A 26472-nucleotide genomic window follows, 5' to 3' on the forward strand; every position below is an offset into this window, starting at 1 on the left:
GCTAGGGAACGTCAGATGTTCAGCTCAGCTGGGCTGGAGTTGATCTTTGAGCAAATCAAGCCACATTGACATCTTAGTTAAACAGAAACGGGACCCGTGCGAGATGTGTATGAAAAAGTGTCAGCCCCTCGCTTAAACAAACGGCGCGAAACATAACAATGCGCAGAAGGGAAACTGACACTAATTGATTTTCGTTTGTTTGGCTAAGCGAGGCATTGCCCATCGTCTGCAGGCTGTATTTTCAAGCAATTACAAATCGTCGGATCTGCTAAGCTTCAAATTGGATAATCGCCTTCACTCTCGCCAAGCCCCATTCTGGCACCAGGGTTTTTTTTTTCCCCTCCTATTTTTTTCTTAAAAAAAAAAAAAAGTCCAGAGAAGCCCCTTTTGGCCCGTTCCTTGTAGCGAGTGAAAGTGAGAAGGCTTTGTGACGTTACTAGAAGAGACAAGTTGGTCTATTATTTCATTAGGCTTGTTTTGTTGCATTTCTCCCCCGCCCCGCCCCTCCTGTTAAAATGTGCCCTGCCTCAACCTAGAGCAGAATTAATGAACTGGAAGAAAAATGATTGAATCAGTGAAGAATTCAGAGCAGTGTTAATTCTCCCCCAGCGGGCAGTGAAATGGTAGAAGAATACTCCCAAGCTTCTAAGTCTACGAAACCTTCCAGTTTTTCCTTGACTGATTGAATGTGATTGACTGGCTGTTCAAAGGAGTCTTATAGTTTTGGAACTCTGCCAAGCCTCCCTCCCACCTTTGACCTTGTCAACATTGGGAATCGAGTGATGGATTGACTTTGGTTATGGACTGGAAAACCATATTGGGATCTTGATGGGATGCATAGTCCAGAGGCCTTGAATGGATGGGAAGGGAGGGGGGGCCAAGGTGGGGGGATTTACCCTATCTTATAAAAACCAGGCGTGCTTAGCGTGAGTTAAATTGGGATGAAATGGGAGGATTTTCACTATATTCAAGCCATCAGTAAAACTCTTGTTTTCAACACTTAGCACTGGAGGAAAAAGAAATATTTCTGTTTAATCAAAACAGTTTGAGGAGCCATCAGATTATGACAAATAAACTTGGGGTCTACTTAAAGAGGCAGACAATAGCTTTTTTTTTAATCATGAGGAAGAAGATGCTAAGGAAAAAAAAGGAGAGGAAAGGAGAACAAAGAGAACGGGAAAATATGTATTTTTCTCAAGAGAAAACTGGAAGTATGGAACTGCAGTTAATAGCTGAGTTGCGCATCATAGTGTACGTAATCATAGTTTATTTACTTAACTATAATGACCGCCCTTTTTACATGCCATCAACCATAGGTTGTAAACCATAGTAGCCTGAGTTCACATGACAGACGAAACCAAAATCAAGCAAACTGGATAAACGTGATATATTAAACAGATCAAAGTGTATCTCTGGGAAAAAAAAAACCAACCTAAAGTAACTAATAAGAACACTGAGGTTCACTTCCACCAAGATTTGCAGTCATGAATAAAAAGGTTGCATTCATTTACCATTTGTTTTTTTCATCCTAAATGGATTGCTTCTGTGGCTTCTAGTTGAATGTTGTAGCTTGGCCTATTGATTGCAAGATGGTTGATTGCAAGATCTGTAACAAGCCGCCATAACATCAAGAGGAGGACATTGAGTCAGTCCGCAAACATTGCAATTATGTAGTTAATTGCAATGGTCATATATATATATGTAGGTCTTTGGTTATTCGGGTTTTCTCCCGCGTAAAATTGGAAGTGTCTTGACCAGCTCAAATCCCCCTGCAATTCAGACTAATCTGAGCACAACCAAGCCCCCACCCAAACAGGACACACCCCCAGCCAATCAGAGCACAAAAAAACCCCCATCCAATCAGAGCACAGCCAAGCTCCCACCCAATCAGTTCAAACCCCCACTAGCAGTTAAAAAGGAAGAAACAGCTGCAATCACACATTGCTCCCAGAAGCACGAAGCTGAAGCCTGAAGATGACGAATGAGACTTCGTCGAAACGTCGCCAAGACACTTCCAATTTTACGTGGGAGAAAACCCGAATATCCAAAGACCTACATACAAACACCCGCGAAAACCTCAGAAAACACACACACACACACACACACACACACACACACATATATATGGGTTGGACTAGAAGACCTCCAAGGTCCTTCCAATTCTGTTATTATGTTATGTTATGATAGCAATCTTCCAATATTTGAGGGGCTGCCACAGAGAGGAAGGGGTCAAGCTATTTTCCAAGGCACCTGAAGGCCAGACAAAGAATAATGAATGGAAATTGATCAAGGAGAGATTCATCCTAGAAATGAGAAATTTTCTGACAGTGAAGAACAATCAACCAATGGAACAGCTTGCCTTCAGAAGTTGTGGGAGCTTTATCACTGAATAGAATAGAATAGAATAGAATTTTTATTGGCCAAGTGTGATTGGACACACAAGGAATTTGTCTTGGTGCATATGCTCTCAGTGTACATAAAAGAAAAGATACCTTCATCAAGGTACAACACTTACAACACCTAATGATGTACAAAAATGTACAATTTAACATTTAATGATACAACACTTAATGATAATCATAGGGTACAAATAAGCAATCAGGAACAATCAATATCAATATAAAACTGAATTAAATATCAATATAAATATAAAATATAAATCACTGGAAGAGATTGGACTGCTTTATCAAGAAGATATTGGACTGCCATTTGTCGGAAATGGTATAGGGTCTCCTGCTTGGGCAGGGGTTGGACTAGATGACCTACAAGGTCCCTTCCAATCTAATCTAATCTATTTTTCCAAACCACTCTTCTTCTGCATCTGTTTTTCTTAGTAGACTAGGATTTAAATGATTTTTCATGCGACATTGGAGTGGGTGGAATTAGTTTCACCTTGCATAACTGAGCCTGTTTGGGGTTCCTTTGGGGATTGGCTAACTGGGTCATTTAATCACAACATATTAAGTCCCTAATTGTCCCAGATAAGTGTGTTGTGGGAAGAGGTCTACAGCAAAGATGGATATAGGCCTCATCCTATTGCCATTCCTAGCAGCTAATAATTAAACTCTGCTGCTTGCGATTCCCTCAAGGCTTCTAGCCATTGGTAGAAAGATCCTGCATGATTTTTTTTCTAACTTGGTGGCTATCATTGCATCTCATGCAGCAAATTCCACAGTTTATCTCTACTGGATATTGTTTAAAGAAGCATCCATGTTGAATTTCTCTGCGTTTACTGTACATGGATGACTTTTGGGTGTAATACCCTGGGAGACAACCCCCCTCCAAAAGTTTCTAAGCACTTTTTCCCTCACCACAATTGACTTTCATGCAAGCTTCTGTTTAACAGAATGTGAAGATATGAACTGCAGAGGCAGAAGAAACTATGTTTGGTGTTTGGGGTGGTGACCTTAGCCCACGGGACAGAATCTTAGAAAGAATTATGAGCCAAGGCAGTTGGATTATTTACTGATTCTTGTTCCAAGCATGAATATTTTATTCATTTCATTTTATTAAAAGTATTTATTGTTTTAAGTCTGGTGAGATTCTCAAAGTGATATATATAGAGAGAATTGTGGTTGTTTTTTTAAATTAAAAATCGAGTATCTAAATATGAAGGTAAAAGTAAACCATCCTTTTTTAAAAAAAAATCCTGCTATTGGAAAGTATTGAAGTTTGAGCAGTGGGTTTTTTAAGCTGTCATTCTGAATATTGGGATGGAATTTATTGCTGAAGAAAACACGATGTATCAGAAATGACCTCTATTTTACTGCATCTCAACCTATTTCAGAAACCTTCCTTTCAAGCTATGTTTTAAAAACTGCTGCTCTTTTATTAGCCTTCTCTCTTTTTATAATTTTGATTTTCCTTGATTGATGGAAGCATTTATGATCAATGATTTATTCCATGATGTTGCCATATCAGCCACTTTGGGGAGGACTTTCCTGCTGGAAGACACCCCTGCCTTTTTGAAATGAGCAAGCAACTAAAAAGAAGAACTTTCTGTAAAGGCTTTATATGAAATTGGCAAGTTACCGCAACCGTGATTCGCTTCCCTGGCGGAGTCCTTTATTTTTGCTGATCGCTACTTTAATCCAGTTCAAGATTCAGTGATGCATCTAATCAAGTACTGACTGATATGAGTGGTAGCCACTCTCCAGAGACACAGTTGGAATTCTTACTCTGGGTACCTAAAACCCTTGGGCGTTTCTGTGGAGAATACACGTGATCTACCATTGAGTGTATTCATTTATTTATTTATTTTATTTATTTATTTTTTGCATTTTTATACCGCCCTATCTCCCTAGGGACTCAGGGTGGTTTACAGCCAAAATAAAACATACGTATATACAAGATAAAACAACAATTAAAAAACTTATTAAATAAGGCCGAATATTTAAAATAGAAATACAAATAATAAAACCCCATTAAAACCAAATTCAAAATTTAAAAATTCTAGTCCAGTCCTGCGCAAATAAATAGATGTGTGTCGTGTCCCACTCCTCCGCTGACGGCTGGGTCCGGGAAATCCGAATCAGGCGTGCCTCTGCAGCTCTGCCCAAAGTCCTAGCAAAGTCCTCAGAGCAGGCAGGAGACCAGTAAGTGACTTCAGCAAGATAAGTTTGACTTTTGCCTGACTCAGAGACTGCCAGAAAGTAGCTCCTTTATATAGGCCATGGGGTGTGGCTCCATGACTCAGCACTCATTAAGGCCTGCCCCTCCCTTCCCTCTGCAGCCTCCGCCTCTCCAATCTTCTGATGCGAGGGTCACACCAATCAGCTGTTGGTAATAAACCCTCCTCAGGCTCACCTGCTGTGGAGGAGGGGGAGGGGTCTAGCTGCTCCGTTTGCCTGGGCATGGAGTCAGGGCTGGGGCAGGGAGGCATACATTCCTCAGTGTGCGGGAGCAGGTAAGAAGGCCCCGGCTGCTCTGAGGGCGGGCAAGACACAACAATGTGTCTTAAGCTCGCGGCGGAAGGTTCGAAGGTCAGGAAGTTGGCGAAGTCCTGGGGGAAGTTCGTTCCAGAGGATTCATATTTCATTGCAACTGTTTCTCAGATTTGTTCCCTTCTTTCCTTCAGGCAGGCTCGAGTGTTGGCTTAGATGCAATTACCTGGCTTATAGCCAGTGGTCGGATTCAAATAATTTAAAAACAAGGTTTTCCCAAGGTCGGGTTGGCTGTCATGAGAGGCATTGCCCATCCTGACCCTGGGCGAACCGGTTGTTATATTATACCCCACCCCCCACTATTAAGTGGATCCTGGGTGCTGCACTGCAGTGGAGAAATGGGAAATGGAGCGGCCAGCATGAGGGACGGAGGAGGAGCAGGGAGAAGAAAGAGGATAAAGCGGGCTTCTCCTTCCCTTGCGTTGGCCGCTCCATTGCCCGTTTCTCCATTGCAGCACAGCGCAGCGCCCAGGATCCACTTTGATAGCGATGTGTGTGTATGTGTGTGTGTGTCAGTGGTGAAATCTGAATCGGTTTACAAAAGTTCGCTGGCTGTGCATGTGCACTGTGTGCGCGCGTGGTGCAGTGTGCACCATGCACCAAATGCGAGGTGTGCACGTGTGGACAGTGCAAGCCAAAAGGAGTCATGGGGTAAGTAGAACAGTGCACGCCAGTGTGTGTGTGTGATCAGATGCAACGTGCGATCTTTTTTTAAACCTTTTCAAAGCCTTTTTTGACAACCTATTCAGCCGAATAGGTTGTAAAAAAAAAATGCTTTTAAAAGTTAAAAAAAAAAAAGGCTCTGACGATCAGGCACCTCGGCTGTGATCGTCAGAGCCTCTTATTTTTTTAGTTTTAAAAGCATTTTTTTACAACCTATTCAGCCAAATAGGTTGTAAAACAATGTTTTTAAAAGTAAAAAAAAAGGCTCTGACGATCACGCGGCTCAGCTGTCATCGTCAGAGCCTCTTTTTTTACCTTTTAAAAGCATTTTTTAAAAGAACCGACAAGCGGGAAACCGGGAGATTGGGTGGGCATGGGTGGGGGTCCAGGGATTTTTGTTACCGGTTCTCCGAACCACCTGCCACCATTGCTACCAGATCAGTTGATGCAGTCCAAACCGGGAGCATTTCACCCCTGGTGTGTGTGTAATTTAACAACCGCTTTGCTCGAACCGATGCAAACCGCCTGAATCCCACCACTGATTGTAGCTCACTAACTTCTGCAACACAATTGGCCTGAAAAAAATATTTACTAAAAAAGGCTTGCGTGTTCCCTCTGGGAAAAACTGTACAGGTAGTCCTCAACTTACAACCATTCATTTAGCGGCCATTCACAGTTCCAATGAAAAAAAATGATATGACGGCTGTTGCAGCATCCCCAGGATTATGTGGTCAAAATTCAGACACTTGACCACTGGCACCTAGTTATGATAGTTGCACTGCCCCAAAATTGTCTGATCACCTTTTGCAAATTTCTGACACGCAAAGTCAATGGGGAAGCAAGATTCATTTAATCACTAGGTTAAACTTAACCACTGTAGGTTTGTTTTTTTTTTTGTTTGTTTACATTTATACCCCGCCCTTCTCCGAAGACTCAGGGCGGCTTACAGTGTGTAAGGCAATAGTCTCATTCTATTTGTATATTTTTACAAAGTCAACTTATTTCCCCCCCCAACAATCTGGGTCCTCATTTTACCTACCTTATAAAGGATGGAAGGCTGAGTCAACCTTGGACCTGGTGGGACTAGAACCTGCAGTAATTGCAGGCTCTGTGTTCTAATAACAGGCTTCTCTATTGCCTGAGCTATCCCAGTAAGTAGTGATTTACTTACTGTAACAACTGTGGCCAGAAAGGTGATAAAATGGGGCAAAGCTCGTTAACAAATGTCTTGCTTAGCAATGGCAATTTTGGTCTCAATTGTGCTCATAATTAATTAAAATAATAATTAATAATTATTATATCATTATAATTATATAATATATAATAATATTTATATAATTTATATAATTTATAAATTATATATTTATAATTTAATTATAACTTAAACAATTCATATAAATTTATAATTTATAATTTTTTAAATTTATATTTAATTTATTAAATTATATTAAATTTGAATAAATTTATATTATAAATTTATTATATAAATTTATTATAAATGTATTATCAATACAATTGAACGTGTCCAGAAATATTTTACAAGAAGAGTTCTTCACTCCTCTGAAAACAACAAAATACCCTATCCCACCAGACTTGAAATCCTAGGCTTAGAAAACTTGGAACTCCGTCGCCTTCGACAAGACCTAAGTTTAACTCATAGAATCATCTATTGTAATGTCCTTCCTGTTAAAGACTACTTCAGCTTTAATTGCAATAATACAAGAGCAACCAATAGATTTAAACTTAATGTCAACCGCTTTAATCTAGATTGCAGAAAATATGACTTCTGTAACAGAATCATCAGTGCTTGGAACACTTTACCTGACTCTGTGGTCTCTTCCTATAATCCTAAAAGCTTTAACCAAAAACTTTCTACTATTGACCTCACCCCATTCCTAAGAGGACCATAAGGTCACAAACCGCATAAGCGCACAAACGTGCCTACCGTTCCTGTCCTATTGTTTTTCTTTTCTTCTTCCTATATATATATATGCTTATACCTCCTAATATTTACTCATATATATGTTTATATACTATATAATCTTTTTGTATGATGTTGTGACAAAATAAATAAATAAATAAATAAATAAATAAATAAATAAATAAATAAATAAATAAATCTGTTACATCTGTTCATTTGCGCAGGACTGGACTAAAATTTTTAAATTTTAAATTTGGTTTTAATCAGGTTTTATTATTTTATTGGGGTTTTACTATTCGGCCGTATTTAATAAGTATTTTAAATGGTGGTTTTAACTTGTATTTATCTATGTGTATATTTTACTTGGCTGTAAACCGCCCTGAGTCCCTTGGGAGATAGGGCGGTATAAAAATACGATAAATAAATAAATAAATAAATAAATAAATAAATAAATAAATAAAGTAGAACAGAACAAAAAGGAAACACTGCCTACCATGCTTAATCATTTATCTAACGATCACTACGTAGATTACAACTTGGTAGCAACTTTTAAGGGTCTCTGGAGACATTATGGAGAAGGATTTCAGGGGCAACATGAAGCCCTAAGGCTGTGGGCTGTTCACCTCTAACTTAAGCTAGGAGGTTGAGAATGCAAGGCAATATATACAGTTGCCAGGGTTGAAGTAACATTAAAAATGCTTTACTAGCTGTAATTTACCCTGTCAAAAAATTCAAATGATTTACAAGTCATTCAGTGCCTTCTTCCCAGTAAAAATTGATAAGACAACACTTATGCAAGAGCTGTGGTAGCGCAGTGGTTAGAATGCAGTACTGCAGGTTACTTCTGCTGACTGCCGGTTGCCAACAGTTCGGCAATTCAGTTCTCACCGGCTCAGGGTTGACTCAGTCTTCCATCTTTCTGAGGGCAGTAAAATGAGGATCCAGATTTTGGGGGGCAATAGGCTGACCCTGTAAACCTCCTATAGCGGGCTGTAAAGCACTGTGAAGTGGTATATAAGTCTAGGTGCTATTGCTGTTATGCAGGACAGGTGCCATGTAATGATTCAGGCGCAGAATTTGGACTAGTGAGTCCACCATCTAGTTCCTAGTTGCAAGGAATTCAATGCAAGACTTTGGTCATCTCTCCCCCTACTCTCTCTTCATCATTGTCGCAATCGCCATCATAACAATTTCATTGAGGGCCAAATTGCACAAATCGTTCCCATGTACCTCACCTCAAGCTCTCAGAGGAATTAAATGCAGGAAATCAGAATCATCATTTATCATCCCAATTTACCTGACTTCTCTCTCCCTGGCTACATAGAACACTAATTTTTTTCTTTGTGATTTAATGTGTTATATGAACCCAGTCATTTGTGGTCCTTTCATGATGGAGGAAATCTTGCTTTCTCTTTGTGTGTTAAGCCGATGTCTTAATTCCAGCGAGGCAGCAAAACATACTGTGAATCTTCAGTATTTCTCCAGGCTGGGGAACAAGACAGGGAAGTGGTGAACCATAGAAACCGAATGAAAATTCTCATGTGAATTGCCCTAAATGCTTGACAGCATAGAAGATGGACTATCACTGAAAGGCAGAAGAATTTTCCAAAATTATCCAGAAACGAGAGAAAGTATGGGGTGAAAAAGGTCTTTTCAGCATCTGTTTTAGGCACTCATTCCGTCCTTTCTCTCTGCCTTTGGCAAACCCCTGCTAAACAAACTTGAACAAGCTTATTTGGGATAGATCTTCTTGGCTGAGATCTTCCAGGAAGAGAAAGCTCAGCAGTCTCTTGAGAGGCCCAGGACAAACTGAATGTGTAATACAGACAACCACTTATGATGATGAAAATGAATCTAAATGGTTGAAATGCGTCGCCATATAATGTAAGATTTTGGCATTTTTACTTAAAGTCTCAAGAATTGCAATTCATGATTACAGGAAGCTCATGAGGTTAGGTGATCTCATAAGTTTTGTGTGTGTGTGTGTGTGTGTGTTTAATAATTTGTAACTCTTTATGATTTTATTTATACATTTTTTTCTTCTTTAAAATACATGGGTGCTTAATAAACAGCGTATTTGTCTGGATCAATTTGTTTATACAGAGTATTAATAAAGTAGTAATAAAAGTAGTAATTATAATATCCATAGTTAAAATACCACAATATACTTTTTATAGTAATTTTTTTTTACTTCATTTATATATTTCAGTAATTTTTCATCCTCTAATTTCAACCTCTTTTGTCCAACTACTGATAAAACATAGCCTATAAAAATATTCTGCTTCTTCCTTATCTTTTATTATTGATGTCAGTCTATCCATGTCCACACCATCTAGTATTTTTCTAATTATACTTTCATCCGTAGGTGTATCTTCATTTTTCCAGTATTGTGCCAATACAATTCTTGCTGCTGACAACACATGTATTATTAAATACATATATTTAATAATTTGTAACTTAATGTTATGGTTTCCAGAGTTCTTGCAAGAGGTATCATTGTGCCTTCTGCTACATGGCTGTTATGTAGGGGAAAAAAGATAGCTGAGAAATTGGGAGCCATAGAACCATCAAAAGAAGTCTTTATAGGAGCTTCCTCCAAAAACTAACTCTATTCTCCCTTTCTTTTCTTTTCATTGTAACTTTTCCCTTTAGCCACTCCGTGCATCAAAGCTATTAGTCCAAGTGAAGGCTGGACCACTGGCGGAGCCATGGTGATCATTATAGGGGACAACTTTTTCGATGGGCTTCAAGTCGTATTTGGGACCATGCTTGTGTGGAGTGAGGTAGGCACGCTTGCTTCCTAGTTGCATTTTTTCCCCAGGCTGTTCTTCAACAGTCAAGGTAGTTATTGCCCTCATCATTTCTTGTGATCATCATCATTTTTCATTTCTCATGATGATCACCAACGGAGAACAAAGTTTTATAACCTTCTCCATTGCTCTCTTTCTGTTTTAATTTGAGTCTGGTCTTTCATTCAGATTGATTAACATCTTCGAAACACAATGAAAAACAATGCAGATGTGATTACAGATAGCATGCACATCTATGTGCATGGCTGCACACACACACACACACATTGTCTTTTACATATAGGCCTGTACTTCTGTGCATGGATAAAGCACACTTGACAAAACCAGAGGTTATAGTCCAAGGAATAATTCATAAAGTTTCAGAATTCAAGGTAAATAAATAAATAAATACAGTAAGATATTCATTTCTGATGTGCTGTATAAAATCGAAAAGAAAAAATGATGTGGAATTCCAAATTATGTTAATTCCACTTTGGAAAATAGATTTTATTTATTTATTTATTTATTTATTCGTATTTCTATACCGCCCTATCTCCCTAAGGACTCAGGGCGGTGTACAGCCATATAAAAACACACAAATATACAAAATAAAACATTCATCTAAAAAACTTATTATAAAGGCCAAATATTTAAAATAAGATATAAATAATAAAACCCAATTTAAAACCAAAGCTAAAATTTAGTCATTTAAAAATTTAAAACCCTAGTCCAGTCCTGCGCAAATGAATAGATGTGTCTTAAGCTCGCGGCGGAAGGTCCGAAGGTCAGGAAGTTGACGAAGTCCTGGGGGAAGCTTGTTCCAGAGGGTGGGAGCCCCCACAGAAAAGGCCCTTCCCCTGGGCGTCGCCAGTCGGCACTGCCTGGCCGACGGCACCCTGAGGAGTCCCTCTCTGTGAGAGCGCACGGGTCGGTGGGAGGCATTCGGTGGCAGCAGATGGTCCCGTAAGTAACCTGGCCCTATGCCATGGAGCGCTTTGAAGATCATTACCAAAACGTTGAAGCGCACCCGGAAAACCACAGGCAGCCAGTGCAGTCTGCGCAGGAGAGGTATTACATGGGAGCCACGAGGGGCTCCCTCTATCACCCGCGCAGCCGCATTCTGAACTACCTGGAGTCTCCGGGTGCTCCTCAAGGGGAGCCCCATGTAGAGAGCATTGCAGTAGTCCAGACGAGATGTCACGAGAGCATGAGTGACCGTGCACAAGGCATCCCGGTCTAGAAAGGGGCGCAACTGGCGAACCAGGCGAACCTGGTAAAAGGCTCTCCTGGAGACGGCCGTCAAATGGTCTTCAAAAGACAGCCGTCCATCCAGGAGAACACCCAAATTGCGCACCCTCTCCATTGGGGCCAATGACTCGCCCCCAACAGTCAGCCGCGGCTGCAGCTGACTGTACCGGGATGCCGGCATCCACAGTCACTCCGTCTTGGAGGGATTGAGCTTGAAAGTAGTTTAGAATTCCAGAATGGGGAAGAAGTATTTCAGAAGTATTTCTAATCTGGAACTTCAGATTGTCCATCTCTCTCTGTATTTGTATGTCTGTATGTTTACATACATACACTCACACACTATTTTTTATTCTTATTTATTTAAAGTTTCAATACTTATCTTTTTAGGCATTAAAAGCACTTATCGCTAGCACTGATGATGTTACTTAGCTTGGGTAATGAAACGTCTGCGAGAAAACAAGCAAGCTTAGAGAGCACCCAGGACCCTTCATGTCAGCCCTGAGCTGCAAATATTCTCCTTTATTAGCATCTATCTTTCTATTCCAATGGAACCCTCGCTTACGTCTTTATCTAAGAAACAGGCAAAAACAAGAAAAGACAGGCACTCCCTCACCCCAAATTCAACAGATAAAACGAAAACAATTGCAAAAGAGATGCGCCTTAACAGATATTCTTAAAGAGGAATCAGAAAGGAGTGTATTCTTGATGGGAACTGGTTTCTAAAAGTGAGTAGATTTTCAGAAGGGCTTTCCTTGATTTTAATGCCTGGACAGATTCATAATGAATGAATTAATCTTTTGAGATAATCAGAATCTGGACCGTTTAAGGCCTTCAAATGTTAAATACCTTAAATTATGCTGGGAGAATTCTTAGCCTCAGTGTAGCCAGTGCAGTTCAGGTGTGATACGATATACTACCGTGTTTCCCTGAAAATAAGTCCCTGTCTTATATTTTTTGAACGCCAAAATAAGTGCTTGGCCTTAGTTTTGGGGAGAGCTTACTATTTTGGGGCACGTGGAGCAAGATGGGGTTTACCTGATTTTCAACTCTGTGTTTAAATATTTTCAGGGAGAGCTTATTTTGGGGGGGAGGCTTATTTTAGCGCATGTGCTCAAAAGCCCAGTTGGGTTTATTATCAGGGGATGTCTTATTTTTGGGGAAACAGGGTAGTGACACACCTACTAGTTCACAGCATAGCTTTGGCCCAATATTGTTTCCAGAGACTCTTATCTTGTACAAAAAGCACAGAATAAATCAGGATATATGCAAAGCCTGAATAACCGTTTCCAAGCCCTTCACAGTTAATTAGGTAAAGATGTCTTCATGTCAAGATTGGTTCCTATTGATGACATGGACAGAATCAGGCGATTTTTCCCGACATTTACAGAAGTGACTTTTCCTTCCTTCCTTCCTTCCTTCCTTCCTTCCTTCCTTCCTTCCTTCCTTCCTTCCTTCCTTCCCTTTCTCCTCCCTCCTTCTCTCCCTCCTTCCCTCCCTCCCTCCTTCCTTCCTTCCTTCCTTCTCCTTGGATTTCATTTGTTTATTTCCACATCTGAGAATTTTCTGGGATTTTCTATACTAGCAAAACCTTTTCCTGTTTAATTTTTGACGTGAGACGCTTATCTGAAGCTGACCCAAATAACTCAGCATTTTTTCAAATACTGGGGAAGTTCTCTTCTGTTGAATTTTGACCTCATCAATAGGCACACACTGAGAACGGATGCTATTTTTCCCGGCAAAATCACATTGGTCATAACTGTCTCATCATGTTGTCTCTTTTTATTCTCAGCTGATCACCCCACATGCCATCCGTGTCCAAACACCTCCTCGTCACATCCCTGGGGTGGTTGAAGTAACATTATCGTACAAATCCAAACAATTTTGCAAAGGAGCTCCTGGTAGATTTATTTATACAGGTATGTGAAAATATCACATTGTAAAGTCGAGACTGTGGAAGGACTTCATTTATTTCCTTCTCTTGAACTACTAAGGGTTGTAACTATGGTTTCATTTCAAGAATTAATAGAGGGTTTTTTTTGTTCAAATGTTGTCCTTTTTATTTTTTTATTTTTTTATTTTTTTTATTTACATTTATATCCCGCCCTTCTCCGAAGACTCAGGGCGGCTTACAGTGTATAAGGCAATAGTCTCATTCTATTTGTATATTTTACAAAGTCAACTTATTGCCCCCCCAACAATCTGGGTCCTCATTTTACCTACCTTATAAAGGATGGAAGGCTGAGTCAACCTTGGGCCGGGCTTGAACCTGCAGTAATTGCAGGCTGCTGTGTTCTAATAACAGGCTTCTTACAGCCTGAGCTATCACGGCCCATTTATGATATTTCTAGCATGCTTTTCATTATCCATGCATTCAGATAATATCTGAACGAGTTTACAGTTTTTTTCTTTGTGAATGTGACGTCCTTGTCGAAAAAAATACTGTATATTCTGTGTTTCCAAGTTAGATCTCCTCTCGGTATCAAGTTCTGAAGCCAAAAACCATGAGGATTTTCTTGCCTTGTTTTTGAGCTTTCCTTTAATTAGTCCTAACGAAGTAGCCTTAATTAAAGGTTCTTGCAAATTCTCAAAAGTTTTCTAACCTTGTAAAAACAGAACAGAATTTTTTTTACAGATAGATTTTGTTGAAGTTCAGTAGGTAGTATTTTTTTAAAAAACTTACTTTGTTTATTTGTTTCTGTTAGAGATGGTGGTGATAGGTGAGACATTCTATTGGTGGGTTATTTCCTACAACAGGGGTCTCCAACCTTGGCAGCTTTAAGACTTGTGGACTTCAACTCCCAGAATTCTGGGACTCTGGGAGTTGAAGTCCACAAGTCTTAAAGCTGCCAATGTTGGAGACCCCTGTCCTACAATACACGCTGCATAATCTCCCTGATTGCTTACACCGGTAGTGGAGGGACTGGGGACATTTCCCTTGGGATTTCTGAGCTTTAATAGAAATTAGGAAAGCCAAGAAAACAAAACAAAAAAAGAAATAGATGAATGGTTGTGAAGGAAAAGACGAGCTCCTTGCCCTGATTCTGTGATTCCATTTACTGAAGACATGTCTTCTTCCAGTTGGTCCTCTGTACTGGGGCGTACTGAAACCAGATCAAAGTGATCTGGCAGGAGAGTGATGTATTTCCCTATGAAGAGTTGAAGTTGAAGACTTTCTAGGTTATACCAAGGAGGAGGAGCTTTGGCGATTCAGAGGACCTCAGTTAGTTCACTGACGCAGAGGTCTCTAGCCTTGGCAACTTTAAGCCTGGTGGACTTAAACTCCCAGAATTCCCCAGCCAGCTTTGCTGGCTGGGGGATTCTGGGAGTTGAAGTTCACGAGGCTTAAAGTTGCCAAGGTTGGAGATCCCTGCACTGACGGACTGCATCCCACTATGAAGTGGCTGTGTTCCATGTCTATTTCAGCTTTGGCTACCAGGGAATGTGGAATCCTAACTTTTGGGTGGGTATAGAGAGGCGAACCCCCAACTCCTGCCAACCTAGCAGTTTGAAGGCAGGCAAATGTAAGATAAATAGGTACCACCTTGGTGGGAAAGTAACAGTGTTCCGTGCACCTTGGAATATAGACATGCTGGCCACATGACCACAGATGTATCTTTGGACAATGCTGGCTCCCAATGCTGAACCCAGAATTGAACATAACTTGGCAGGGACAAATTTTACCTGGTTTTTTTTTTTAAAGGATGAATCAACTTGTGGAAAATCAAAAGTGGGTCTCCCTTTTTTTTTTTTTTTAAATTTACATTTATATCCCGCCCTTCTCTGAAGATTCAGGGCGGCTTACAGTGTATAAGGCAATAGTCTCATTCTATTTTGTATATTTACAAAGTCAACTTATTGCCCCCCCAACAATCTGGGTCCTCATTTTACCTACCTTATAAAGGATGAAGGCTGAGTCAACCTCGGGCCGGGCTTGAACCTGCAGTAACTGCAGGCTGCTGTGTTCTAATAACAGGCTTCTAACAGCCTGAGCCATCACCTCCCTTGAGCTCCATACTCCTGCTCCTAAGCAGAAATCAGATTTTATTTTCCCCAGTGAAAAATTTAAAGGCCGTTCGTGCCAGATCTAACCTAAAGTCATTTAGGTTAGATCTGGCCAAGAATCTTGGTCCCTAATTGTCTGTATGGGCACAATAAAAATCTTGAACCAGCCAGTGAAGTTGTTGGAAGACCGTTTTGATGTGTGTATGAGGAGTCCTGGTTGCTTTAGTGCTTCCCAGGTGCAACTTTCAGACCAAAAGTTAAGTGTAGTCCCACATAATCCTCACGTTGGTCCGAAATCCAGGCAAGAATGAAAAACAGGACAGTGGATTGTGGTTGTTTTTTTCACTCCACCGCTGCTGTTTGGCCATACAGAGGAATGAAGGCAAGGAAATTGGTAGAGATTCTTTGTTAGGTTCACCCAAGGAGAGGGTGTGTGTGTGTGTGTGTGTGTGTGTGTGTGTGTGTGTGTGTGTTTGTGGAAAGTTGTTTTGCTGCTATCTGCTAGAAGATGCTTCACAAAATTAGCAAGGGTAAAATCAAGCAATTTCTCAGTCTCTCTGTCTAAGTAGATCATGACAAGCAAAGTGATAAACACAACTATTAAATACAGCTGCACCTGGTGTAACCAATTCCCACAGCTCTTTCTGGCTGGTAGCAAAATGCTTTCAAGAAAGACACCAAACAATAAAAGAACTTCCAAACTGCACAATTAACCCAGTGTGTTGTTTTTCTCCTCTGTTCCCTATATCAGCAGTGATCAGAACCTATTATGACGAGAGTAGGATTTTTTTTAAAACAACAAGCTATAGATTACATTATTAACAATGATGGTATGCTTTAAAAGAAGAAACTACTCATTATTCTGTTTTGGTTTTGGTTGTCCCCCCCCCCCGAAGCACGAGAATATTTTTCTCTATAACCCAAGCCTGTCTTATCTTGGAAAACATGCCACACATTTCCTGCAAAATTGCCAGAGGAATATTAAATTGGCAGGGCGGGTAATGCCATATTTACTATTGTGGGTGGAAGCCCTCTCATCTCAAAGGGAAAAGAAAATAGAAGGAAGAATAAACTATAAATACAAGGAAAGTATCCTGCGACGTGCCCAGCTTTTCCGTCTTGTTAACTTAAAATTGTTATTCCAGGTGAAATCCATCCTAGGGATTTCTCCCTCTCTAAATGGGCATGAGATTTGTATTTGTGTATGTATGTATATGTGTGTGTGTGTGTGTGTGTGTGTGTGTGAAACCACACTCCAGAAAAGGGCATGGATAGGACAAAACAAAAATTAATTAATAACTACTGGTTCAAATTAATTACCTATAAAATAAAGTAACCATTATAAAATAAATTCATTGCCTGTAAAATTAGAACCCCGTACATAAATAAAATTAATTCATTGCTTGTAAAAGAAAAAAAAAGTCAATTAAAAAAATTAATTTATTTGCATGTAACCAGCCTTTCTCTCTTGCTCATACCAACCACTCTCGTTCATAGAAACTAACAAGTATGCATGTAAACATACTTCCTCTTTCTCCATTTATCGTTAAGAGTGGGGCTGGGTGGGAAGGAGAATGACTGAATAGGAGATGAGCGTAAGGAAGAGTTGTAGTGGGAAAGGAAAAGAAATGGGAGAAAAAATTGGATGGAGGAGAAGATATACATATACATATACATATACATATACATATACATATACATATACATATATATTTGTTTTCTGAGGTTTTCACAGGTGTTTGTATGTAGGTCTTTGGTTATTCAGGTTTTCTTCCGCGTAAAATTGGAAGTGTCTTGGCGACGTTTCGACGAAGTCTCATTCGTCATCTTCAGGCTTCAGCTTCGTGCTTCTGGGAGCAATGTGTGATTGCAGCTGTTTCTTCCTTTTTAACTGCTAGTGGGGGTTTGAACTGATTGGGTGGGAGCTTGGCTGTGCTCTGATTGGATGGGGTTTTTTTGTGCTCTGATTGGCTGGGGGTGTGTCCTGTTTGGGTGGGGGCTTGGTTGTGCTCAGATTAGTCTGAGTTGCAGGGGGATTTGAGCTGGTGAGCTGCATTGCTGTTGTTTGGCTTCGTGTTTGTGGTCGTGCTACATCTTCATAGTGGGTGTCAGTCTGCTGCATGTATGGATTGGAGGGGTTTGAAATGGCTAATGTTGCAGCTGTGGTCTGGCTTCTGGTCCTTGGTCATGCTTCATGATCAGTGTGGGTTTGGGTCTGCTTTCTGGGTGGATGTGTGGTGGTGACATCCTGTGTGGACCTCGTGAGTGTGGGTCTGGTGTCATTCCTCGTGTTAGGGACTCGTTTGTCAATAAGGGCGGGTTTCCAAATGGCTGGTAGGCGGGAGGTATCATCTCGCTTGTTCATGCTGTGTGGGCGTTTTTCTATCTCGATCAGAGGATCAGAGAAGCCAGATCTACAGAACTGGAGTGAACTGGGGGCAACCCACCACTGAGCCATGCCCAGAAAGCCACACCATGCCCACAAAGCCACGACCACAGAACCGGTAGTAAAAAAATTTGAATTTCACCATTGCTTCAAAGACATCCACATCAATATTACAGTGTTTTATCCTTATACAGAAAGATGCACCCAGATAAAACATCATATGTATGGTGGCGCAGTGGTTAAAGTGCAGTACTGCAGGCTACTTCTGCTGCCTGCCGGCTGCCTGCAATTTGGCAGTTCAAATCTCACCAGGCTAAAGGTTGACTCAACCATCCATCCTTCCGGTGGGTAAAATGAGGAGCCATATTGTTAGGGGCAATATGCTGACTCTGAAAACTGCTTAGAGAAGGCTGTAAAGCACTGTAAAACGGTATAGAAGTCTAAGTGTATTGCTAAGTGCTATATTACATCAAGAGTTCTTGACGCAATCCTCACACACACTAGTCAGGGTTGCATTTGTGCTTCTACGCATTGATCATGTATTATAAGGAAGTAAGACAGATGAACGGAAGGCGCTAAATTCTAACAAACTACAGATTCATGCAATTCTGATGATTTTGTGTAGGGTGGGAAAAGTGGAATAATTGGAGCACTACAGTGGTGGATTTCAAAAATTTTACTACTGGTTCTGTGGGTGTGGCTTGGTGGGCGTGGCATGGCTTGGTGGGCGTGGCTTGGTGGGCATGGCAGAGGAAGGATACTGTAAAATCTCTATTCCCTCCCCAATCCAGGAGAAGGTTACTGCAAAATCCCCATTTCCTCCCAATCAGCTGGGACTTGGGAGGCAGAGAATAGATGTAGGAGGGGCCAGTCAGAATTTTTACTACCGGTTCTCTTAACTACTCAAAATTTCTGCTATCGGTTCTCCAGAACTGGTCAAAGCCTGCTGCAACCACCTCTGGAGCACTCTTAACACATCGCTTCCTTTTTGAAGCAAAGTTGGTTATTCCAAACTAAAATCTAAAGCTTTCCCTGGTAGAAACAAGCTGTGGCTAAATCCATGCTCAGTTCTTGTTTACTTCTGAGCAAATCCAGGCCCATAGAAATGCAAATATTCCGTTTCTCACCTCTTAGTGTATATTTGTTTCTGTCGTATTTGGAGCTATTGTTCTTGAACGGCGATAGAGATCGGCTAAAGTTTTGGATGCCTACTTGAATCTGATCAGTGCCCGACCACTGGAAAGCTGATAGTAATCTCCAGTCAGCAGCACCCAAGGGAGTTTGCCACAAAGGCTTTCTTGTCCTGTTCCTATTAGCAAGCAGATGTAGATGGCAAGGCAGGGATCTCAGGAGTTCATGATTCAGCTGCTGAAGATCTGAGGAGGGCCCTTCAATATTTAATACCAAATCCAATATTCATTTCATGTTCCAACTGATTAGGCATTAGCGGAACAAGAACAGCATCGAGGCAGCTTGTTTGAAGAAAGACCCATAAACTGTTTTTTTTTAAAAAAGACAACTATAAAAATTAAAGATAAATTCCAAGGGTACATCTAAATGTCAACGGGGGAGCTGTTATCTGTATGCATATGTTCTCTGTGATGGGTACTTTTAATAGGTTATGGCAAAGGATGTCACACTAGCATTGCTCTAGTTAAAGATCTGCTAGCAGTTTCTTTCAGGAGACCCTCTCCTCAGGGTTGTGTGGATGGCAATCTTGAGACGGATCAGGATATCATGCTGGGCATCTTTCCTACTGCCCGATATGGTGGGAGAAACCCCTCCGTGGCTTAATTAGCTTGACAGCTCTTTGTGGAGATTTGAAATCTGAAACGACGGACTGGATCGTGAAAATATGCCCCTTGCTGATTTTGTTTTGGGAAAAAGAAAGGATTTAACACCACTAAACCATTGGTTTCAGATGCAACAAACTAAAAGCTGTCCATATATTGCATACGTCTCTGCATAAGTAGGTAAAATCTTGCTTGCCGTATGTACATGTGTAAAATGCATAAGATATCCATGAATAAAATCCCATTCAGGTTTAAGAGATATTTGGCTTTTATGGAGACACCTTCTCTCCTGTTGGTCTACTAAATTGAAAGTTTGCTGTACACTCAGTCCAATTTGCAACCGACAGTTCAGATATACTGATTTTTAAGTTATAGTTGGAAGAGACCTTGAACCTTCAGAAAGGAGATCTTGAACCTTGAAATTGTCAATAGCAAAATCACAGCAGACAAAGAGTAAGAATAGAATAGAATAGAATAGAATAGAATAGAATAGAATAGAATAGAATAGAATAGAATAGAATAGATTTTTTTATTGGCCAAGTGTGATTGGACACGCAAGGAATTTGTCTTTGGTGCATAGGCTCTCAGTGTGCATAAAAGAAAAGATACGTTCAACAAGAATTCTAAGGTAAAACACGTAATGATAGTCATAGGGTACAAATAAGCAATCAGGAAATAATCAATATCAACATAAATCATAAGGATACAAGCAACCAAGTTACAATCATACAGTCATAAGTGGAAGGAGATGGGTGATGGGAACGATGAGAAGATTAATAGTAGTGCAGATTTAGTAATAGCTTGACAGTGTTGAGGGAATTATTTGTTTAGCAGAGTGATGGCGTTTGGGAAGAAACTGTTCTTGTGTGTAGTTCTTCTGGTGTGCAGTGCTCTATGGCGTCGTTTTGAAATAGTTTATGATCAGGATGTGAGGGGTATGTAAATATTTTCACAGCCCTCTTTTTGACTCGTGCAATATACACGTCCTCATGAAGGCAAGTTGGTAGCAATTGTTTTTTCTGCAGTTCTCTAGAGAATATGACATTGAATGAACCAAGATCTCGTTTGTTCCTCACCATAATCACAGTAATTGTTGATTTTTTTCATTGCACTGAAAAAGTAGCAATAAGGAAACCAGGTTCAACTTACTTGCATTAACATTCCAGAACCTGGAAGTCACAATGAAGAAAATCTTGCTTTTTTGTCCTCATCCATTTTGGCATTCAATACCATTACAGATAACATTTGACTTACAACAGTTCGTTTAGTGACTATTCAAAGTTACAGCATCACTGAAAAAAAGTGACTTATGACTGTTTTTCACACTTACGACCATTACAGCATACCCATTGACAAGGTTCCAACTAATAAGCCCAAGCAAATCAGAACTCCGAGACTCAGATCTCCCTCAAATAACTTCTTTATTGGGCACATCATATTGGCACGGTGAAATGTAAAATCAACTCTGAATATTTCCCATGTTTTCAGTATACTTAAAATCATAAATGATCCCCTCCTCAAGTTTCAGAGGTCACATTGTCCAATTAGGTTCATTGGCGTGCTCCCTAGGAATTCCACTCCGTTCTCATTCGACACCTGTGGATTTCACTTACCTTTGCTACTGGTTCGCTTTTGCGCATACCACTTCTGTGTATTTGATGACATCCAGGTGGGTGGGCGGAGCCTCCCACCACTGCTGCTAGCGGTTCTCCCGAACTGGTAGCAACCCACCACTGCTATGGAGATGACCTTGGTTCCCACGAGATAGAGCGATGTTGTGTCTGACAGTGCATTCCAGCCTCCTTCCCCCCCCTTCCCATACCGTGTGGCAACTGAGAACCAACAAAATGGCTTCTGCCAGGTTCAGTTTGAAGTTGACATCCATGGTCACATGGTGAAAATTTAGATGCTTGGCAATTGACTTGTAGTTATGACGGTTGCAGTGTCCCAGGGTCATGTGATCCCCTTTTGCAACCTTCTGACAAGCAAAGTCAATGGGGAAGCCAGATTCACTTAACAACCATGTTACTAACTTAACAACTGCAGTGATTCACTTAACAACAGTAAAGAAGGTCATAAAATGGGACAAAACTCCCTTAAGAAATGTCCTACTTAGCAACAGAAATTTTGGGCTCAATTGTGGTCGTAAATTGAGGACTACCTGTATTGATCTGCATGGCCATGGTCCTTAATCTCAAACTGTTAGCATTTTAAAATAAAAATGCAACAACCTGAACTAGACTTAGAAACAGCTCTCATCTATATTATTGTTTTAGAAAAGGCTGAAAGCTACAATTTTAAGATATTTAAGAATTAAATGCTTACAATTCTAAACCTAGTTTTTACAGGTTACCACCATGAAATAAATCCATATTTAAGGTAGACTTCTTCAAAATTAATATTGAGTAGCAGTCAGATTTTATTCCTGAGTTACAAATTTGAATATTCCCATTAGATATTCTTGGTTAAGTATGTGCAATTAGATCATTGGGTTTTCTTTTCCTTTCCTTTCCTTCTTTTTTTTTTTAAAGGTTCTCCAATTTATAATCCCTGTAGCTTGATCCAAGACATGTAACTTACTTCAACTATTAGGCTCGGAATGAACAAGAGAAATGGCAGATAGTGATATATAAGATCTCAAGAGGCTTCTGACAAATTCTCACGATTATTGGCACAATTTCTCTGCTCTGCTCCCAGAAGGGAAATAGATTCTATGGCAGTTGAAATGTGTATTATTAAACTTCTTAAGCGATCCAGAATGTTTCCCAATAGGCATCGCAAAAATTTTCTAAGTATAGCAAAGTTGAAATTCTTAGGTCTAAGTCTTTCCCATTCAACCCCCATTTGATTCCATCCAACAATCTTTAAACTGGCCCATCATTATTCCATTAAAATAAATCAAAATCCATGTCACCCGAGCCTATTACGGCTACGTAGGGTACTTCCATTCTGTTCTGCTAAAGGCAGCCAGATGGGAAAATCTAAGGCCAGATAAAAAGCTGAATTGGCACCAGGTTTAACTTCACATTCCAACAAAGCAAAGTTGCAACGCTAAAGGGTTTTGCTCACTATGCTATGACCATTTCCAGTTTGCACCTCTTGGAACTCTTTTATTTTTTCCTTTCTTTTATTTTTGGTAGTTCTCTGAATTGTGAGATGCTGATTAAAAGAAGAAGATAAGCCATCTTTTAATTATGAAGGTTAACATTGTCAGAATGTTTGCAGCTGAAAACAATAAGTCATTGTGTGATATGTTTCTTTCTTTTTCTTTTAATTTTTTTTTTTATAAACAAAAAAACATTTAATACATCAGTTATTCCTTCCATGTGACATCTCGGTGTTTTCTTCGTGGCTCCATCTTTTATTGTTTTTTTCTTTCTTCGTTTCAATTTAATCATTACAATTTTTTCACAAGTACAATATTCTAATTATATCATTTTCTTACGTAACTATCAATGTGCTTATCTATATCTTTTTTCTAACCAATGGTAAAATTGATCCCATATCTTAAAATATTCTGAGTCCTCTCTTTCTTTAATCATCAAAGTTAATCTATTCATTTCTGCACGGTCAAAATTTTTTTTTAATAACTTCCCCTTCCAGAGGTATTTTCTCTGCTTTCCAGTTTTGTGCAAAAACAATTCTTGCTGCTGTTATTACATGTATAATCAAGTAAATATTTTCTTTACTAATTTTCTCTGGAAAGATACCCAATAGGAACAGCTCCGGTTTTAATTCAATATGTTGTTGAGTCATTTCTTCTAACTATGTTTTAATTTTACTCCAATAGTTTCTAGCTTCTGAGCATGTCCAGCACATATGATAATAAGATTCTGGTAACTGGTGACATTTCCAACATTTAGCTGATTTATCTTTAAACATTTTTGCCAGTTTTTCAGGAGGCATATGCCATCTATAGAACATTTTATATTGATTTTTTTTTCTATGCAGTGGACATTGTTAATTTGTAGTTCCTTTCCCATAACTGTTGCCATTTATCGTGTGATATGTATCTTGTGCAAAAAAAAAATCATAATTCCACAATTAACTACCGATTTATTCTTTTTGTAAAAAGAAAAGCAGATGAATGGAGAAATGCAGTGGGTTGGATTTCCAAAATACGTCAAGAAACTAATGTGGGTCAGAAATGGTTGGGCAATCTCTTTGGCCCTGATGGCCCTATTAATGGCAGGCAGAGGATTGCAAAATGTCTTTTCAATTTCTCTTACTGATCTGATGAACTAGTGAAGAAGGGAGCAAGATGGACATGCTGAAGTGGCAAATTACCTACTATTTGGGTAAACAAAGGTTTTCCTTGGGTTCTTCTCCTGATGACTCCATGGATTCTTTTTGTGGTTTTCTTGGAAGCTGTGCTAAAAAATGGTTTGTCTCCTTTTGAGATGTTTGTTCAACTTCCCATCTACTCTACAACTCTGAGATCCCTGATAGTCCTCTTTAAGCCATTTTTGGAGATGGCTTTGTAACTGGTTCTATTCGACCAACTTAAACTATCCATATTTGGAGACCCCTTGAGAAATATGGGTGTGGACCACTTTACTGATGTAGAGTGAGTGCAGAAGTTGTTCTCTAAATAAATGCATTTGCACTCCAGGAAAAATATCACCCTGTGGAAGGCACATCTTGACTAGAGCTATGATGATCTGATTACCCCTGCTTAAACCATTTTGCAATTATTATTATTTTTTGGGGGGGGGGCTTTTCTCTGACTTCATTCCCAAAACCAAATCTGTAGTTTTATTGAACATCAAGGTACCAATTTGATTCAAAGGAAAAATAAAACTAGTGATCTTCTCCAGGATATGCCCTTCATTGGGTAAACCTTTACTAAAGGACTGCTTTTAGTCCTTTTGACACATCAAGAGGGAGCAGAATTAGAGAAGAAGTTCTTCATTACAAGATAACGTAGCTCCTTTTGGGTGAATCAAGATGAATAGAATAGAATAGAATTTTTATTGGCCAAGTGTGATTGGACACACAAGGAATTTGTCTTGGTGCATATGATCTCAGTGTGCATAAAAGAAAAGATACCTTCATTGAGGTACAACATTTAAAACACAAATGATGGTCATAGGGTACAAAATTAACACTTAATGATACAACACTTAATGATAATCGTAGGGTACAAATAAGCAATGAGGAACAATCAATGGTTCTTTAAGGGTTATTCACTGCTATGGTTCTTAAAGGGTTATTCACTGCTATGCAGCAATACTATAATCCCAGATAATCTTAATTATCTATTCTATAAGATCTATTTTATCATGTCTTGCTCAGCAAAGTTGATAATTGATTTTATTTTATTTGTTTGATTGGATTTGTTAAGGCTGCCCAATTAGAAAAAGTTGGTCAATTTACAATATATCCCATCAGCATCTTGATTTGCCCCCAGAATATCAATCCTTTTAGGTATACCAGACTAAACCAAAATCACGAATGCCAATATGAATTTTATTAAAAAAGTTATAGTAAAAGAATCTTGCAAGTCTGAATACTTGCAAGGGAGTGTCAGGTCTGTCACCCCTTTGAGGAAGTCTAGACAGGAAGCCAAAAATCTTGAAAACTAATTCTATCTTTCTTGTAAAGTTACAGTAACAGGATCTGGACTTAACTTTCCAGAGATCCGAATCCTTCTGAGATGCTTAGGAGTTTGATTTCTCTTACCAAACTATTGTCTAGGCTGTGGCTCTCCCTACTATCTCCCACGATTGTTCTCACAGTCGATTAAAAGTGTCATACCCTTTTTAAAAATTAAGTTCCTTGTCTCAGATTAAAATTTAGTTTAATTGACAATTGTCTTGTTTGTGATTCATCCTCTTATTCCTCAAGGTTATTTCTACTCCCCATTACGTAGAAGCTGACTGGTAGCCAATACAAGTTAGGTAGCAGTGATGACACATGGGCATAATTAGAAGCACCTATTCCTGCTCACACTGTTACATTTTGAACCGTCTGCCGACGGCCTTCAAGGGCAGCCCCTTGCAAAACACAGTGCCATAGTCCAATTATGAGGTGACTAGGGTATGAATGAGCATCTGAAGTACTTCTCTTTGTTGAAGAAAGGGCTCAAACAATGCACAAGATAAACTTGTGCAAATTCTCTCCTGGCCATAAGTGTCATCTGCTCTTTCAGCAGTAGCTGTCACAAATGTTGAAAAGCTTTTTTCTCTCCTCTTGATAAGTTAGCTTTATTATTATTTTTATTTTATTTGTTTGATTGGATTTGTTAAGGCTGCCCAATTAGAAAAAGTTGGTCAATTTACAATATATCCCATCAGCATCTCGATTTGCCCCCAGAATATCAATCCTTTTAGGTATACCAGACTAAACCAAAATCATGAATGCCAATATGAATTTTATTAAAAAAGTTATAATAAAAGAATCTTGCAAGTCTGAATACTTGCAAGGGAGTGTCAGGTCTGTCACCCCTTTGAGGAAGTCTAGACAGGAAGCCAAAAATCTTGAAAACTAATTCTATCTTTCTTGTAAAGTTACAGTAACAGGATCTGGACTTAACTTTCCAGAAATCCGAATCCTTCTGAGATGCTTTGGACTTTGATTTCTCTTACCAAACTATTGTCTAGGCTGTGGCTCTCCCTACTATCTCCCACGATTGTTCTCACAGTTGATTAAAAGTGTCATACCCTTTTTAAAAATTAAGTTCCTTGTCTCAGATTAAAATTTAGTTTAACTGACAATTGTCTTGTTT

At 39.5% G+C, this 26472-nt stretch overlaps 1 protein-coding gene across 4 annotated transcripts in view; it reads left to right on the plus strand.

Moving 5' to 3' along the window:
• EBF2 (EBF transcription factor 2) overlaps window positions 1-26472 on the plus strand; it is a 316154-nt gene that overhangs the window by 254061 nt on the left and 35621 nt on the right. For all 4 annotated transcript variants that reach the window (XM_058194605.1, XM_058194604.1, XM_058194607.1 and 1 more), the window contains exons 9-10: window positions 10180-10310; window positions 13354-13480. In XM_058194605.1, the coding sequence (XP_058050588.1) occupies window positions 10180-10310; window positions 13354-13480 (258 nt within the window). The remainder of the gene's footprint in view (window positions 1-10179; window positions 10311-13353; window positions 13481-26472) is intronic.

Source organism: Ahaetulla prasina, chromosome 9 (assembly GCF_028640845.1).
Source record: "Ahaetulla prasina isolate Xishuangbanna chromosome 9, ASM2864084v1, whole genome shotgun sequence".
Taxonomy (NCBI): Eukaryota; Metazoa; Chordata; class Lepidosauria; order Squamata; family Colubridae; genus Ahaetulla; species Ahaetulla prasina.